This window comes from Mizuhopecten yessoensis, unplaced genomic scaffold, assembly GCF_002113885.1.
Source record: "Mizuhopecten yessoensis strain PY_sf001 unplaced genomic scaffold, ASM211388v2 scaffold2553, whole genome shotgun sequence".
NCBI lineage: Eukaryota > Metazoa > Mollusca > Bivalvia > Pectinida > Pectinidae > Mizuhopecten > Mizuhopecten yessoensis.
Window position 1 is genome coordinate 135,841 of NW_018404603.1, and position 18,704 is coordinate 154,544.

Below are 18,704 nucleotides of genomic sequence, written 5' to 3' on the forward strand. Positions count from 1 at the left end.
TCTTGACTTGGATTCCCGGCCATGTCGGAATAAATGGAAATGAAAAAGTAGAAAGAGCTGTTGAAGCAGCACTTACCTCAATACGAAAGATATTAAACAATCTTTTTCTGATTTTAAACCTTCAATAGCTAATTTTATTTATTTAACGAATTGGCAAAATAAATCGTCTGAAGAAAGAAACATTAAGTTATTTTCAGTTCAACCTAATGTAGGTTCATGTGCAAAAGGAAGAGCAGACCGGAGAGAGGAAGTTGTCCTTTCGCGACTATGCATAGGTCATACCTACATCACACATACATTTTGTAGCTACATTTTGCATGGGGAGGAACAACCTTGTTGTCATGCATGCCATCAACCAGTTACAGTCAAACACTTTATGAATGAATGCGCTAATTTCAAACAAATACGTGACATATTTTATAATGTACCCCCTATGAAACGTTTATTCGATACAGTTTCTGTGCATTCAATCAATGAATAACATTCAATTAATCTCTATAATAAGATATGATATAGTTTATAATGTCTATTTTTACACGTAAAACAATACAAAATAAATAAAGTAACTCATCGGGTAAGGCCGGGGGTGAAAATCCAGGTGAAGGGGAGCTATAGGCAAACGATTGCAAATAACAAATACTATTCATTACGGTCAAACGGTATCGCATATCAGCTCTTTGCGTCAGGCACTGGACATGTAAAACTCCGGACACTCATCAAATTGTTATTTACCTGTTCTGTTACCTTGGAGCCAAACCCATTCTTGACAGCCTAACGGTCGCTGTAATACTGTGTAACAAGCAATGTGAAATTGTATAATCTTGATTATTGCGATGAGAAATTACAGATATATACACAGTGTACATTATCGCATACGAGCCTTCCGTATTTTTGTCATTCCGTAATTTTGATCAACAAATGATACCAAATCGCACAGCTGTGCGGAGAGAAGCGCACAACGGGGCGAACGATTGTTAAATCGCACAGTTGTGTCCACCATGTGTGGACGATGTGCGGACGGTGTGTGAACGATGTATGCGCGGTGTGCGCACGCTATTTTTGGTGAGTTGTGCAGTCCCACAACCGTAGTATCGACACAATCCAAATATTTGCAACGATTGATATTCCTCCGTGGCTTCTGGTTTCACCGGATGTTGATCTCTCACTTCATGAGACATCCAAATCTGACAACGAATCTTACTTTTTTCGTTCAAATTTCTCAAAACTGTAGTTAAAATATAAGGACTTTCAGTCGTTTTATACTGATTGGTAAAAAGATGACCATACAGTTGACGCGGCGATTGTAGCGAAAGATGCTACTGTTGGAGGCCGGATGCCGAATGGTGCGTCAATATTCTCCGCAGAAGCCCATGTTATTTATCTATTTTTCCAAATGTTATTCCAATTTTGTTATATCTATATTTCAAATCATTTCTTGTTGGTTGAAGGTCATTTCATCTGAATAAGAAGTGTTAATTGTCCGTAATATGCCGTGCATTAAGTGGGTTAGGGCGTTTCAATAAACGAGATTGCTTAACACATAGACGAAAACAGGCGAGGACATCTTCGTATTGACGCCTTTCTTTATAGCTTGGAAACCCGTTACTGACAATAATAGTTTAAAAGTGCAGTTTGTTATCATCTCATCGATTCTTATTTTGTAGCCGTTGTTACCAATTGTGATCAATTTTGGCATAAGTGGTTACAAATCTGCAAAATTTGCTTTTTTATTACTTGTATTCCCACATGTCAAGGGACCCTATACCATAGACTATCTTTTAATGCACCTTTAAGAACCAACTTCAATTACTAATTATTATATAAACTTACTAATTTACCTGGGCTTTTCAGTTATCGTATGTTGATACGGAAGTATGTTCTAATTAAAAATTCGTAAACATTTTACGATGTTGCTAGTTTAAGTTTGCTCTACGTCATTTTCGAGGTATGTCATGGAAGTGTAGATGTACTCCGAGAAGGCCTCCCACAATCATTGTATACTGTCGTCATATAACCTTAGTTACTGCGAAGACAAACCCAAACAAAATCTGAAATATTGCTTGCAGCATCTTTGATTATGCTTTCCTGTTTTCAGTAATATTGGTCAATTTGTTAAACAATGTACATCGTAACTAGCTCGATATAAAACATATAGGAAACATTACGCTCCCATCCATATTACATTACTTATAGCTATTAAGTGTGTCATTCATAAAAACAATTTGTTAATTATCATAGCCTACATTATATCAAACATAGACTCATGCTCACCCCTCAAGGCCTGATCTATAGGTAAAAGAATTACATGTCGTTAACCATTGCATGATCGTCGAATGCAACTTACATTGTATATTATCCAATTCCTACACATTTAGTTTCTTTTTTGCCCTTTATATGTTGTTATATGTATGTGGGGCTCGAAAATGATCTGCTGCACTCATTGCAACATCTGGTAGACAGGCCCCGTACGACCTTAGCTACTACAATGACTTAATGTATTAAGATTTCCCATTAAAAATAAATATGACAATTTGGTATAATTGCAATACCTATGATGCGAAAAGACATCCATTGGTGTGGCAGTGTCATGTATGTGATCTAATACGTTTTATTTTTGTTGTGATTTCACTGTGGAAAGAGTAAAAAAGAGGTTCGAAGAAAAAAATTGTTGTATACTACTACATCTCGTAAAAGCCGACTTATGTGCCTCCATCCCCCTTGTAGAATCGTGGATTTTCTTCTTTGCGTTCTGTTTAGCGAAACCAAAGTTGACCTGTGACCCCTGCTGCAAGGACGTTGTAACAAAAAAGAGATTACTTATGTGTAGGCAAAACATTATTCGAACTAAAAAGTCGATAAAGTACGGTAAAAACAGGAACAAATGAAAGATTGTAATATCTTACACGTTAAATACAGCGAAAGAATAGGACCAGGAATTCCGGAAGGGTAAGCGGCTTCTGCTTAGTCGACAACACCAGTCATGTAAATCTATGTCATACATGAACATGTGTCAATGTTATGTCACGTCCTGCCGCGAACTTGGGTAGTGACAGGAAAATGCATAAGGCACAAGTTACAGAGACTATTTTAGTAATACTTATAAAGATATTCTGTACATACTTATATAAATACATAACTTTGATAAAAGCCCCTAAAAAGGAGAAGTAAAAAGACATTTGATATTTTGTGACTTCAAAAAATGCTTTCTTAAATATCGAATAAAACATTTAAATTCTAAACAAATCAAAGCCTGATTACATCGAATAACATTGTTTATAAGATGTTCGCCTTATCGTTAAACCCACATTATGTTAAGTTCCATCTATAGTCTATAGTATATGCATTCACTGACGTGTATGATGGATTGTTTGATCCGTAACATCAGAGACATCGCCTACGGTTTACTTCTCATCGAATCCACTTATACGGTAGTGATGTTTTATACGTGATAACACAATGGCACTTAAGAATTAACTTATTGAAGTGGAGCGTGCCATCTCGGCAATGCTCTCGAATGAAGTGTTTCCTTGAGGGGCGTGTTAAAGTGTAACAGAAAGTGTTTATCTTAACAGAATTTGGTACGAAATGCCATCTCAATGTCAATAGCATTGTATTAGGTATATGATATAGCGGCATGTGTTACTTTACTATTATGGCCCTTTCCCGAGGGAACTGTTCTCTTATAGTGTTGTCTGGGGGGGCACTATACCTCCCCAGACAACACTATAAGATAACTGTTCCCGATGGAAAGGGGCATAATACATTTAGTACATCATATGACTGCCACTTGATAATAAAAAGACAAGCATGAGGAACTTCATTGATAACATATTTAATAATTAACAACATCTGGAAATTTGAACGTTACATTTGAAATTTTGATTCATGAGTTGTTGTTCATTGTAGCGATACAATTACCAAAATTGAGAGAAGGTGCACAAACAATGGAATGTCGAAATATCTGCCACATGATGGTTCTTGTAAATGCGGCCGCAAACTTTGCCTGATGGCAATAAGAGAACTTTTTGAATAGATATCTCCTTATTTGTAGCGTATACATATTCAGTCTTTGCATATTGCAGAGTTATCTTCTCTTTGGAGCAGGTATTGATTGTTACGTCACTTGTTTGTGAGAATAACGTCATCAATTTTTGAGAAAATGACGTAATTTTCTCACACAAACCAATGGCGTAACAATCAATACCTGGTCCCAAGAGAAGATAACTCTGCAATACGCAAAGACGGAATACTGGCATAGAAATCCGTCAATACACCGTTCAATTTACTAGATTAAATCACCGCAAGGCCACATACGGGTCCCTTTCCAGTAGAAAGTCTCAGAGTACTACGACGGCAAATTGGGTCGCCTGCTTCGTCTTTGTGCATTCCCGGTCCCGAATCCCAAAGCCATGTTGGCAGACGATAACAATGAAGTGAAAGTAGAATATGTACAGCGCTCCATAGGAGATAGGAGAAAGGGCGCAACTCTAAGCGTCACGCTACTTTTCCCCCAGTCTCAGCGGTCCAAAATAAAAAGATATAGTGTCCGTCTCCAGGTATAGTTCCTGTCGTCAAAGGGCGGATGCTAACTATACAAAATAGAACAAGGGTAGTTATCCAATAACTATCCTAGAAATGATCATGTGATGTACTAGATCGTAATAAACTAACAAAGGAATCTTTCTTACAAACAGTTTTCGAAAACTGACAGAACATGCATAAACATTATAAAGTGAAATACGTCATCATTCAAATATTTTACATTTAAATGTTTCTGCAGTTATTTGTTCAGAAATATGTAACACACATGTTCGTAATGGCTGCTTGCTCAGTGCTAATGCACTGGTGCAGCTTACGTGATATGACTTTTTGAAGACTGCACATAACATGTCAAATAATCTGAGAATAACTCACGTTTATCTTTATTCTTGCTATATAACGAAAAAATACCGACGTATCAACTTGATAGGTTCAGCACTCATCGAATATAATTGAGACATTCCAGATTAACCCGCCGAAACGCGGAAACCAGCCTCAATGCATAACACATAACAAACCATTTACTGTTAAACACGTGATCGCATTCCCCTTCAGCCAACAAAAGAAAATGTGTATGATAATATAACAGATAAATTCAATATCTTTTCGAAACAGTCAATATTTCTTTAATTCTAACCTACCTACCTTAAAACTGTTAATCTGTTCAAAACGATATATAACTAACCATAGTCACTTTAACTGTTCAAGTTGTCTTTATCTTTACAGTCGTTTGATTTCATTTCCTTTATCATGTTTTATTTACTTTTCATTGGCCGTTAACAATCAGATACCTAACTAACTAACATGTTTTTGAGTCATATAAAACCGAACAGCACTAAAATAGACGCTCTCAAAAAGAACACATTCATAAAAATAAACGGTTTAAAGGGTGAAACGTGCAAATACAATCTACAGCTAACGAATTGGTTATGTTATTCATTCCGGCAAAGATCAATTAATTGTACAAATTCATATACTTATGACAGAAACGGTATCAAACAACTCAATGTTGTCAGGCGTTTGTTTAAAATTGGCAAATTCACTCCTAAAAAGTGCCAATAAAAAGAGATCATCCCATAGGAATATAGCTGGTCTTTCTTATGTGAGCAATTATAATGTAGGTATACCATATGTCCAGCCGCGAGAGGTAAAAACACGATTGAAAAAATATACGTTTATCGTCAGAGACTTGTTGACCACTGCAGAACGAGATCAATTGCAAACAAGCCGAGCATTTGCCATATTTTGGATTGCATCATATTTTAGAACGTTTCGTTACTCCCTGGGTGTCGCTCACACATAGTAAAATTGGACTCCGTGTTCACCACCTTGTGAATGATACGAAAGAGATAAGTTTGATCCTTTGATGTTCATCAAACGAACCCGCAGCTGTGCGAAATCGCTTCTCTGTATTCCTTAAACGATAGGTATCAGCATAACAATTGGCAAGAAGTGGGTTTTTTTTACCAGAGACCAATCAAATAGATAGCCAAGTGCCTGCAATTGTACAATGGTTTCAGAGAACGTAAGCGATCATAACCCCGGAGTATTGAGGATGATTTTTGAATGATAAAGATTTACACGTAGGGTGACGTCGTGCTATACATAGTATACTTAATCCCTGACCGTCAGTTATTCTGTCCTGTAAAAAGATGCCAATATTTTACTGTGGAAACAAACGTTTTTGATGAATGTGCTTTGTAACGGCAAAATGAAGACACATGGCAGCCAGTGCTTGTATAACATCATCATTTTCTTAGACAGGAAAGTGGGCCTTTACATCTCTTCCACTCTATTTGTCTTTTTTCTGTCACCATTTTTTTTGACAAAGAGTCCTAACTAGACCAACGAGAAAATGCCTAATTCAACTAGAAACTGCGGCAATATTCGGAGGTCTCAGGGCCGGTACATATACTATCATTCTTAACCATGTCCTGACATTTTGAAAGCAGAACGCTATTAGATATCTTGGGTTAGAAGTTAGAACAATAAGACATGTATACTGTAATATGAAATGATGTTGTTGTTATTATCAAAACTAGAAGACGGTTCATTTAAACAATAACTGGTTGTCTGGCTGTAATTATATCAACAATAATTACATCCAGACAACCAGGTATTTTTTATATTTACATATTTTTCTTTTTTAAGACATACATGTATTCCTACAAAAACCATTTGTCCTGCCTCAAAATGCATTTCAGGCGGCCATTTTGTTTGTTTACATATTCCTAGACTTGAAACAGGCAGTTGTAATTATAACCTATATAATTACACTTGCCCTCTAACACTGTTGTAATGGGACGGCGCGGGGGCAAATGTAAATATAAGATAATACAATATACGAAAAGATAAACCAAATGACAGCAACCCTACTAAATGATATTGACTACGCTACCAAAGCGTAAATGATGTTCTATGTGTATATGTTTCATTGATTAGTTTGTTGATTTATGTTAATGTGCCGGGGTTCACCTTTCTGAACAATATGTGCGAATATTGAATCATTCGCAACGCATATTACAGCATTTTTAAGTAAGCTGATATACCAACATGACAAATACAAGTGACACTGTTTTTTCTTTGCCTGGTCGTTCTTAGTCTGATACATAATCATATATGCCTGATATCTACAGCAAGTCAGTGGAAGTTACGGTCCGAGAAAGTTAGTTAGTTTTTGCATTCTAACCTTCACATAGATACAGACAAGGTCATACGTATATGGCTACTTATGTCTTTTTAAACAGTTTTGAGCTAGTTCAAAATTGTACAGGCACCTACTTTTTCGGAAGTATGTTGGGACTTCTTACAAAATGTTCTATTGTTTGCTGAAGGTAAAACAAATAGCCACACTTCTAATTCTATTAAATGTCAACGCCGCTTTGAAGCTAACTAGACTTTAAAAATCCGGGACCTTGTTTATACATTGTTAAGTGTAGATAGGATAGGTTACGTTTCTACTGGTATGTTATGTAAACAATCCTGTCTTTATAAAACTTATTTTTCTTATAGTTGGATTTTAATGATAAAATAATTGTGTTTTGTTTTTGTTGTACTGCTTGAGTATTTTATTCAAATTGATTTTTGTTTGTTAGCATCACCGATGGTGCTGGCTCTATTACCGAATGTTAAAGGTGCAGTGTAATGGGTGTGTCCTAGGTCTATCTTTATAATGGTCAGACATACTCGGTCAAGGCTTCTACACATATCAGCGATGAAGTTGAATGAACAGGTATTATTAAATAATAAAGAGGTTATAAGGTACACATTATGTTGCAGTGTAAGTGCTCTGACTGTGGTAAACATAGTTGTGGTAGCAAAATTGTCACCACATTTTAGTGTGACATTAACTGGGCAAACCAGCTGCTGTCGTCATTTGACTTCACTGTTTGAAGTGAGTAAACCTAGGGCTTGGCAATACGGGAAGCCCGTCTCTCTGAGACTAGTAAAACACTGTTGGTCCGACTGACTTCCTAAATTTTGATACATTGTGTTACTTTCCACGTTGAAAAATATTGGGCCAGTAGAGTTTGTACAAGGACTTGTAAAAAAAAGAAAGTACTCGCCCGACTGACCAGTGCTTCTTTAAAACCTAACTGAAATAAACGCAAAAATCAACAGTTAACACAGTCATCTTCACTGATGCAACTTCATGTAACTGTGAATATTCTTTCTAGGATTGATTAACGTTTTTTTGCAAACTCCATACACAAACACACTGCTTGTTGTGGTTTTTGTTTGTTTGTTATTTTTAGAAAATCAGATCCGATGTACATCCTCGTTTCTGTTTGAGAAGTTGTATTTCTGTTTACATTCCCTTTACAAAACGATAACAGCTCACTAATATCTGATAATGTCTTACTTTAGTAAGAGTTATGGCTCTTTATACGTTTGTTAAGATATATGTGGCAATGTATTTCTCATATTGTTAGACTCATTAAGTCTATGTCTTGTCATTTAATGGTTTGTTGGAGCAATACCTATATCTCAAATATGAATAACAATCTGCGCGTATCTATGAACTTTGTAGGAACATTACGATTTCTAGCTTTACAATGATATTTACTTTCTTTTTTAATTGTTGTCCCGTCCGGTGTGACATCATTGCAAGTCCCTGCAGATAAGGCGGAGAAATTGTACCAGCTGCCCCAATTGCAGGATCGTAATAAGCGACTTACTTTGGGATTTTATCTTTTCTCTAAACAACTTTCTTCTTCCTAATGTCTCCCTTGACAATACCTCACTTTTGGCCTTTATTTGAGCGGTCGACCCTGTTAGGAAGGCTTTGGGTTCTGTCCCCTGGCCGAGATATACCAAAGTCTGTAAAGATGGTAGTTTCTACTCCTGCTTAACACTCAGCAATTTAGGAGTGGGACGACTGGTTCGCCCGTTGTCAGTATAATTTGACCGGGTGGGGTGTCCTGCTGGGTGTCTTCGGCAGTATGTTTCAGTTTCCGCGTTATCATAAGGAGACAAACACGAACATACAGCAGCCTCCCAAAACACACACGCATACACTACACGCAAGCATCTTGCACGCAGTGGAGGCCGTCCTTAAATGACTACAGCTGTTGATAGGACTTTAAACAATACTAAGCCTAGCGAAACTAAACAAATAAATACACAATTTTATAATGAATTATTACTATGTACATTCATTCACTCTATTGTTAATTGCCATTCAAATCTATATATACGGTATAGATTACAAATGGTTCTGACTTTTAACTATACAAAGGCAGTTTGTGGGTGTCTGATTGCATGGTAGAAACAGAACTGATAAATAAACAAGTGTCCTTACAATCGTATTACTGTTCCCGCGGAATTACACTATAATACATGTATATCCACTGCATTTGAAATGTCTAATGTGTTGAAAGTGCATCAGAAATAAAAACGAACATTAGAATAAATATAAATAAATAATTTAAAACTTTATTACCCATTCAACTCCAAAATGCATCATATATACAAACAATAAATGAACAATATTTGATACAATGTAGAAAGAGATGAAAACGGTATACGAAACCCCATACGGACTATCACGTTCTCACAACCATACACATAATCCTGTAAGGATAACTGTTGTTCACACATTGACTTATTCTTTATCAAGCATCAACACATGCACATGTATGTACACGACTACTTAAACACGTGTATGGATTACACATACATTCTCTCCAATCGCATGCAGTGTTTCTCCTAGTAAAAACAGAGGACAAACAGGCATCGAGTAAAGTTGGAAGTTTTCATACAAAATCATTTAATCTTCAGTTTGTGAAAGTGATATATATGTGTATGGAGTTTGATTAGGGATATGATGCTGATATATACAGGGGACTCATAAATACTACAGTCTTACAAATCTGTGGATATGCAAAATGTCATCGCCGAAACCACAACGAGCTATGTACATAAACTTATCAATAATGACACAAATATATAAATCCGAAATGATTTAGATAAACTGATTGAAAAAATCGTATGCTCTTATTTTTATTGTTAATGGTGTGTCGCTATGCCGAATGTCATCATTAATCATGGAACTGTGTATCATTAAAACAAATGTTTCTGTAATTGTATAAAATAGAAAAAAATACTATTTTGGATAAACGAGACTGATGTTTACAATTTCATGTAAATGTTAGTTATTTAAGCATCCTCAATTAACTTTTGCTGAGTGTATCAAGACTTATTACATCACAGATGCAGTACAATCTTAAATGCGCTGTAATTATTTGACGACAGGAGATAGTTCTTTCTACATAATGTAAATAAATACATTCCATGTTGTTTAAATAATTGTTTATGTCATAAAATGAGTCTTTATACATATTTAAACGTGCAAAATGTGCTCAAATACAAAGTGAGATCTGTTTCAGAATCAACATGCAATGATTCACTTGTTTTAATAAACAATACAAGGTGGGGTTCCTCCAAACGGTCATTTTCAGTTAGCTGGCCTCGAATTCTTTGAAATAAATCTTTTTTTATTCCGATTCTTTTCCTTTACTTACAATGTACCACGAAAGTGTGTTTATCGTGAACTAGAAAAATACAAAGTATTATTTCTGTGTTAATTCGTCCCATTTAATCCGAAACCGAACATTCTTTATATAGTTATTGATTCAGTTACTTAACATTCACGTTTAATACAAACATCAATGAAATATATATCAATTTAGAGCACATTGCGTGTTAATGCGAACTATGAATAATTAACCATTTGAAAATATCCTTTGCTTATAAACATATACAGGAAGAAAGTTTAGTTACATGTTTATGCTTCTTACTGCACGTCACACCAAATTATTTAATATTTTATCACTTTAAAGACATGATACATGTTATTAATCAATCTTAATATAGCCTTTATCTTTTAAAATTGATGACAGTACAATTAGCACCAACAAGGACAAACATAGTGTTGGGTTTATTTGAAAAGTTAAACTCGAAAAAACTTACTATAAAAGAACGAATTACTTTTTTAAATAAGAATTTTGTCAATTTTGTTTACAAATGTATCCACGTCTTACTTATGCTTATACTTTCAATTTATGCACCTCACCATTGACATATTAAAATGTGCTTAATAGGTCATTGCAGTTTCACTCAAAGTCGTAAGAAGAACTTTTGACTATAATTGTGCTAAATTTGTTGTTATGAAATTTTGCATTATTATCAACTTTTTTTATGAGCATTTATTGACATTTCCCAAGTAAAAGTCAATATATATCGACCGATGTTCATTAATGTATATAATCAGTAGCAAAATGATGATTATGTTGCGAATTACGCGTACTATGACCATACGGTAATAATTTGGGGAGGCCGAATGAGTAGCTTATATCCTTGACATGGTCTCTTATTATCTGAAACCCCACCTGTTAAAAATGTAATACACAAATTAATACCATTCAAACCATAATATAACCGGTCACCAAACATGAGGCAATGGACTTTTTTTTGTATCCTTATAAGGTATGTTTATGGGTTTTTTTTATCTATGAATAGAGTAGTTGAATATATATCACTTTTCTTTTTGACTTCCAATAAATTTGGTTGAAATATGTATAATCTCTTACATTGGAAACCTGGATTTTATCCCACTTGAAAAGATATTTGAATTATATGCGCCGACGTTTATTATACTACACATACTAAATATAGTGTCATTTAATAAGTTTTACGACGAAATAAACAGTTTTGTGTATTCAGTCTGAAATTCTATAGACAGGTATCGTTAAATATTGAATGGAGATTATTGTTAATATAAACCAATAACAATATCTTTGAATTTTTTAACATACAATAGCGATTATCATCGGTCATCATGAAGTAAACCAATTTCATATTTTGTAACAAATATTTTACATTGAAAGTGAATTAAATATGATTTATGAAAAAGTAGAGAAAACGTATCACAAGTAAAGTTTGCCAAACAATACGCTATCACAAAGTCTAACTCACAACACTTTAAGTATGAAACAACAAAACAACAAAACAACATGTCACAAACCTTTGCTAACAACCCGGATTAATTTATCACGATTTTGCTTAGAGTAAGGAGCGTATAGCGTGTTGTAAATTATTCAGTTTTGGAGACTACTTTCTTTATAGATGGTACATTTCCACGTCAAATGAATATTCAGATATCAAATTTTGCGTAAAGGAATAATACCATCCAAATGTACCTTATGTATATATGTGTACGGTTACTTAAATGTGCAACCGACTTCTCTCGAGAAAATATATGGGTAATACATTTGTTTTAGCTTATAACAGATGGTGTATGTATTTTATCCAGAAGAAGACAAAATCACATTTATAGCGTCATTATTAACAATAAGTTTATCTTTAAAAAAGAATATATATTTCAAACAACCTACGATTTGCAATACCTTGATAATCTTAAATATATTGTCTGTCTTAAACATAAAAACAATAAGATATCGATTTGTTATAGAAAAAATACCATAGTAAGTACCTTTCATGTATCACAAAGAATGACAATACTGATAATTAATGCTAATAAATAATATCACTTGTTTGCGCAATTAAATAATTATAAATAATGCTTAAAACACTAACTTCTGTAAAGTAATTAATCTAAGGTATATAACAAACAAATAACTAACTATCACAAACACCAGAAAACGTAATATAATTGACACAAATATCACAAAGAACATCGACGATCTCTAAACCTCTAAATGTATTAGAGCAATTCTTACATTCTGTCGATTTGTTTGTTAATACTTGCATTTTGGTCTTTGTTGTACGAGTTCTTAAAATATTAATATCGGGTTTTTTAAATATAGGTCGTCATTTTTTGTTTATTATTATTTTAAGCTCCCTTCGCGTGGTGTAATACCACTGATTAAAGCCAAGGTTTACGCTAACCAGTGGCAAATAGTTCTTTGTGTATACTTTTACATGTACTTATTTATCTACAACCAAACTATTTCCCTTTTTTTTCATAAACCGAATGAGACACAAAAACAACACGAAATGAGTCAAGAACAAATTCTGAAATTAATGTTTGCTTTTTAGAATGTTTTATACCTGTGGACTTTAATCAATAAGAATAGCCATGATGTTGAATAGGTATATTAGGTCCGGAAAATAGCGGGAACCCGTTTTTAAATCTTCCAAACAACTTCTTCTTATTTATATGCTCATATTCATGCTCAAATATTAAAATTTGAGTACTTTTAACGCTTTGGTCACTAATCTGTTAACTGAAAGTTGTTACTATTTATTTCAACAACAAACTACAATGACAGGAAACAAAATATTACGTAAAACACCAACAATATCGACTGAAGGTATATCAGACGTTGTCCAAGTCCTCATTGTGATTGTTTAAGAGAGAGTTATGTCCCTTTCAATGTAGCCTTAGCTGGCAACAAATGAAATTTCGAAAATGAAAATGAATAATGAAAGATATATGTTTCGATACGATAATATATATTTTGCATGCAGCTATACACATCTTTAATCGATTGTATATTTATCAAATTTGCATATTTGATATGTGAAATTGTGATTAATTGATAATGCTAATTACACGACTAAGTTTCCACAAGGTAACATTCACTCTGACGCACGTGGTAGCCTCACAACATGGAATGATAAAGGAACTGCCTACGACCTCTTTGGCATAGAGTTTGGTAAGATAACCCCATTCAACGGGTATCGCGAGGGCTTAGGGCTCTGTTGTAGAGAGCTTCATTAAGGTAAATAAAAAAATCATCGATATTTTATAATTGTAAAAACTACAAATAAAGTAGTAACGTTTTAGTATTTTTCAAAATATCACCAACAAAGAGAAAGATATTACAACTGTTTTCTTCGGGGCTTTTCCTGTATTCCCGAAACCATTATCATGCTCTAATTTGGATTGTTGTACCGTGTATGAATTGTTCAAGCTATAAGCATGCTTTTAGTAACTTTGAGAGGGTTACTTGAACTCAGTGTTCATTATTTACCTTTTAACAGTGCATTATTTCAGCAGGTAACACACATTTGAGGACAGAACCATGCCTTGGCATGATAATGGTTTTTTTTATATAGGGGTCCTGATTTTTTTAAAATATATACTAATAAATATTTCCACTCTTCAGGATTAATTTCCATAATTGATTATCTATATGTAAGAACACTACATCTACACGTTTTTATATTTCGTTTTCATATTTCAGGTTTGATGTTTAAACGCCTAGTCAAGACTAAGAGTATACCTCTGATAGAATCGGTCATATTTAGCCACTATTAAATAAGTACAAAGTGATGTTATCAAATGAAATTGTAAAAAGAATGTTTTTCTTTTTCCCTTTAAACATAACTTTAAAACCAATGTACAAATGTTATTTGCACATACTTGAATAGCATATCCATGCTTTGTACAAGAGTGCACGTACATTTGAAAACGCATTTATTAACATTAACACATCATCTTAAAAAGTTGTTAGTTGCAAAATTACTGAAAGGACATAGGTATTAAAATGTGAAATAGAAAAAGATATACCATAGCTTTAACTGATATGGACAAAAGTTAGATTTGGATTAAAAAGATTCCAAAGCAACTATATATCTTGATCTCCTTCGAATGACAGATGCTACAACATGCGGTCCAAAATGGTCAGCATTTCCTGAACCACGCATGGCATTTTTCTGAGTAAAAATGGATTTGAAAATAGATTCGGACTTTTTACTTTTTCACCATTATGTAAACATAGGATACAGACGTTTATAATAATAAATAGACGAAACAAAATATTTTTGTGGGGCAAAAACATTATGTCGGTCTGCACGTTATCAATTTTGTTTGATAAATCAGAAATGAATGAATTTACTGAACACAGTCTTTGGTCAAGCTGATTACAAATTATATGGACAGAGTCCGCGACATTCCTCAGCTCTCTGAAAGGACATAATAATTCAGAACGTCTTAATAATATTTCATCAAAACAAGAAGGCGCAAGTTCCGCTCTTCGTTGCTTTATTTTTGGCATTATTCCATCGAGTTTCTGCAGTAAAATTTTGGTCCATTGTTACGTCGTTCATCCTCCATTAGATCACCACACAGACACATGATAGAGTATCGTATCATTTTCACAAATACTTAATGGTTCATAGGCCATTGGTATGATGTTGGTGATCATATTCCGGAATATACCGGAATACAACGGAATATACTGGTACATGATTAAACATGAGGAAGTATACCAAAACACTTATGGAAAGTTTCCCACACGTGTGTTGTACGGATTTCATGCAATGAATTGCCTATATTTGACACTAGCATATGCAATTATATACAAAATGGGTACAGTGTATCTAGGTCTGATGTTTCCATGACTCATTCACAGAATGTGAATGTATTATTTCTATTTCATTTAACTTTTTAATTCGATTTGCTAGATATCGCTTTTAAGTCTTCACAATTGTTACAAGTACTATTTGACTTCTAATCATTATTTTAAACCAGAAGCGTTAAATCGTCACTAAACGGGTGGTTATACGGATTGCGTCTCCCACGCGTTTTAAAACCTCAGGCCTCAACACACTGATCTAAACGCTAAAATGATTTAATGATTTTTCGGTCAACGGAGAGTCGCCATATTGGCATGAGAGGGATCTACGCAATACTCCAAGTCCGTACTGCTCTATGCGTCTGTAACCCACACTATTTGCGGCATTATATATACGGACGGGCTCATTAGTTTTGGGTAAATATTAGGACTTGTGTCAAAGGTATCGGGCTACTTCGTTTTCAACAGGAATATGCACTTGCCACTTGTATTATTTTGATATTGCGTAAAACTTGCGGGTATTTTAGGTCCTATTTGGGCGGCTAACAAAGCGTTTGAAACGGAGCTCTTCCTAACCAAATGATCAACCTACATACTGATAAGAACATCCGTAACTGAACAGTCATATACCAGTGTTCGAAATTTTATCTTACCAATCATCTTGATACGAGTCAGAAAATGCGTATCGAATAACAATATCTAACTTTTGGCCGGAAATGTCTTTGCTTCTCAAATGGTCTTTAGAATATCTTCACGAAAAGAATGGTCTTATCTATCACTCGGCCGGACACAGAGTGTAAAATAATCCAATTCAGAAAAATAGGTGAACCTATTCAGTCTTTTTTCAGAACACATTTTAACATGGCCGTTTCAAATAGGCAGTGGTAGCGAACGTTTCTAATTAATCACTAGTGACGAAACATGAGGGTTACGCTATCCTTTTGTTGCCGTGATATTCTGATACTTCACTTAACGAATGTGTATTGTTTCTTTGACTGAAGACCATAATGAGGACGGTATCGACCTTAATGGTTGAAAAAAGGCATTGGTAGGTGTGCTGGTATTCCACTTGCTTCATTATCAGGAACGTATTCAGTTCATATTTTCAAGATCTGCAAGAAATGTAAACTATTTTTCTGATATGAATCAACGGAGATCACACAATGGAACGAAGTGATACATGAACTTGAAGATATGTTGTCTTTGTCCACAGGAGTTTACATAATAAAGTGTCCTTTTGGCTTAATTGACGAATAATTATTCCATAAGTTTCCGCTTTTAAAGTGCAATTCTTTTTGCTGAATATTACATTGGAGTTGTGCCCCTTTGGGCTCGAGTTACGTCCCTTTATACTGTGCCATAATCCCTCTCATGCACGACGTGCGACCCTCCGTTACATAGTCATACGTCTTCTCCTTCTGTCTCATGTCCGTTCAAATTAGAGCGTATTTGTATAGACTTCTTACTCCGGTACATATCCCATAGTCCAGCTACAATTTCCGCCACAACTATGTCACTGGAGTTTTTACCTATCAACCGTAATGTAAATACGCCATCATGTCTTAAATACTCCAGCACGAAACGTCCAGCAAGCTTCCGATCAGGACCGGTACCAAGTCTGTCCATCAGTTTCAAAAACTTTCTGACATATTGAATTCGTGTTGTTGGAAACATCATATGCCAAATCCAATTTGCAAAACTGTAACATGTAACTATAGCTACAAATACTAACCAAAACCACATGAAAATGTAGATTTTCTCATTAAACAGATTGATAGGTAGCACACACTGGACGGTATATTGCTGAACATTTGTTATTTGGCGGATTTGAAAGTCACATAACGTGACTCTTGGAAAACGATGTGAAGCAGACCACTCCTTACCATCAATGAGTTCCTCCATTACTTGAAATCCATACACATGATAATCCGTCCCCAAGAAAGAATTGAGCATGAATAATTGACCGATACAATTGGCAATATATAAGGCCTTTATAAGGAGATATATAGCAACAAGGTAATTTCCATACCTCCTGCCACATATAAGGGATAATTTGGCAGACAGGATATGACGTAACGTCACACAGCACCACCCACGTGTGTCCCTTTGATTATCTAAGCACCTATCCATATGCCGGACCAAATATTTAATAGTCCGTATTCGGCTGTCTGGACTTTCATATTGGGCATCCCCAGCCAAACTTACAATCCTGTCGACGTTTATCCCAGAATTCCCATTCATCAGCCGCCATATAATGCAAGGACAATAAAACAATAAAGCTTGCACGAGAAGCATCACCGGAACCCACTGGTAATAATTCAATTCCTTCTCCTTGCGCATGTGCAGTTGCTCTATGGGTGGTACGATGTCCTTCATAGGGATATAGTAGGTATTGGAGATCCAACAGATATTGTTTGTGTAGTCTACATGGGTGCCCGGGAACTGAGCCGGACACCAACACCTAATGGGATCTCCCACATACTGCCGGGCACTAACCACTACCGTAAAGATGATGAAAATCCCTGTGGTGTAGAAGTGGTTGACGCGATCCACAATATCGTCATCGTTACGTACCTTGACGTTAGCTACCCGACCGACCGAGCCAATGATACTGTCCATCCTGAAATGACAAAAAACATATGGGAAATGAATGGAAGTGCTATGTTTACAGCAATATAAACATCAAATAACTCAACTAAAAGTTAAACCTGTCCATGAAAAAACTTACATAATCGCGAGAGAAACCTTATGAAACATGATCGTGATACACAACACATCCTAAAATGACTACATCTATATATGTTAATAGGACGCTAAACAGGCAAAAAGCAATGCAAACAAAACATAATGTTTAGTGAAGAAACAATACGGAATTGTTGATTTAGTTCTAAAAGAGGTGCCTTGGACATACCTTCATAACACACATTTACATTTTACGAAAGGTTTGGTTTGGTTTGGTTTAGTATTGATTTTACGTCCTATTAACAGCTACATTGTATAGTCATTTGAGGACGGCCTCCCCTGTGTGCAAGATGCTTGCGTGTAGTGCATGCATGTGTGTTTTTGGAGGCCGCGATATGTTCGTATTTGTCTCCTTGTGATAACGCGAAACTCATGTCGACTTTATAGTGCTACCTCACTGAAACATACTGCCGAAGACACCTTATTGTCATGTCTATGGTCAACCATTTACGGTTAAACATTTAATGATTTTTCATAACCGTTTCTGTGCCATTGATATATATAATCATTTACACTCAACTGATATGAACAGTAACGTTATGGGTGCAATTTGGTATCTGTTTCACCTTTTCAGCTTTCAGTGTAATATTTTACAGTGTA

General features: G+C 35.1%; 1 protein-coding gene across 6 annotated transcripts in view; it reads right to left on the minus strand.

The window, feature by feature from the left end:
- Positions 1 to 9,448: 9,448 nt before the first annotated feature.
- The window catches only part of LOC110446115 (innexin unc-9-like), a 239,949-nt gene continuing 230,693 nt past the window's right edge, over positions 9,449 to 18,704 (minus strand). For all 6 annotated transcript variants that reach the window (XM_021491099.1, XM_021491097.1, XM_021491098.1 and 3 more), the window contains one exon: positions 9,449 to 17,982. In XM_021491099.1, the coding sequence (XP_021346774.1) occupies positions 16,764 to 17,981 (1,218 nt within the window). In that variant the 5' untranslated portion in view covers position 17,982 and the 3' untranslated portion in view covers positions 9,449 to 16,763. The remainder of the gene's footprint in view (positions 17,983 to 18,704) is intronic.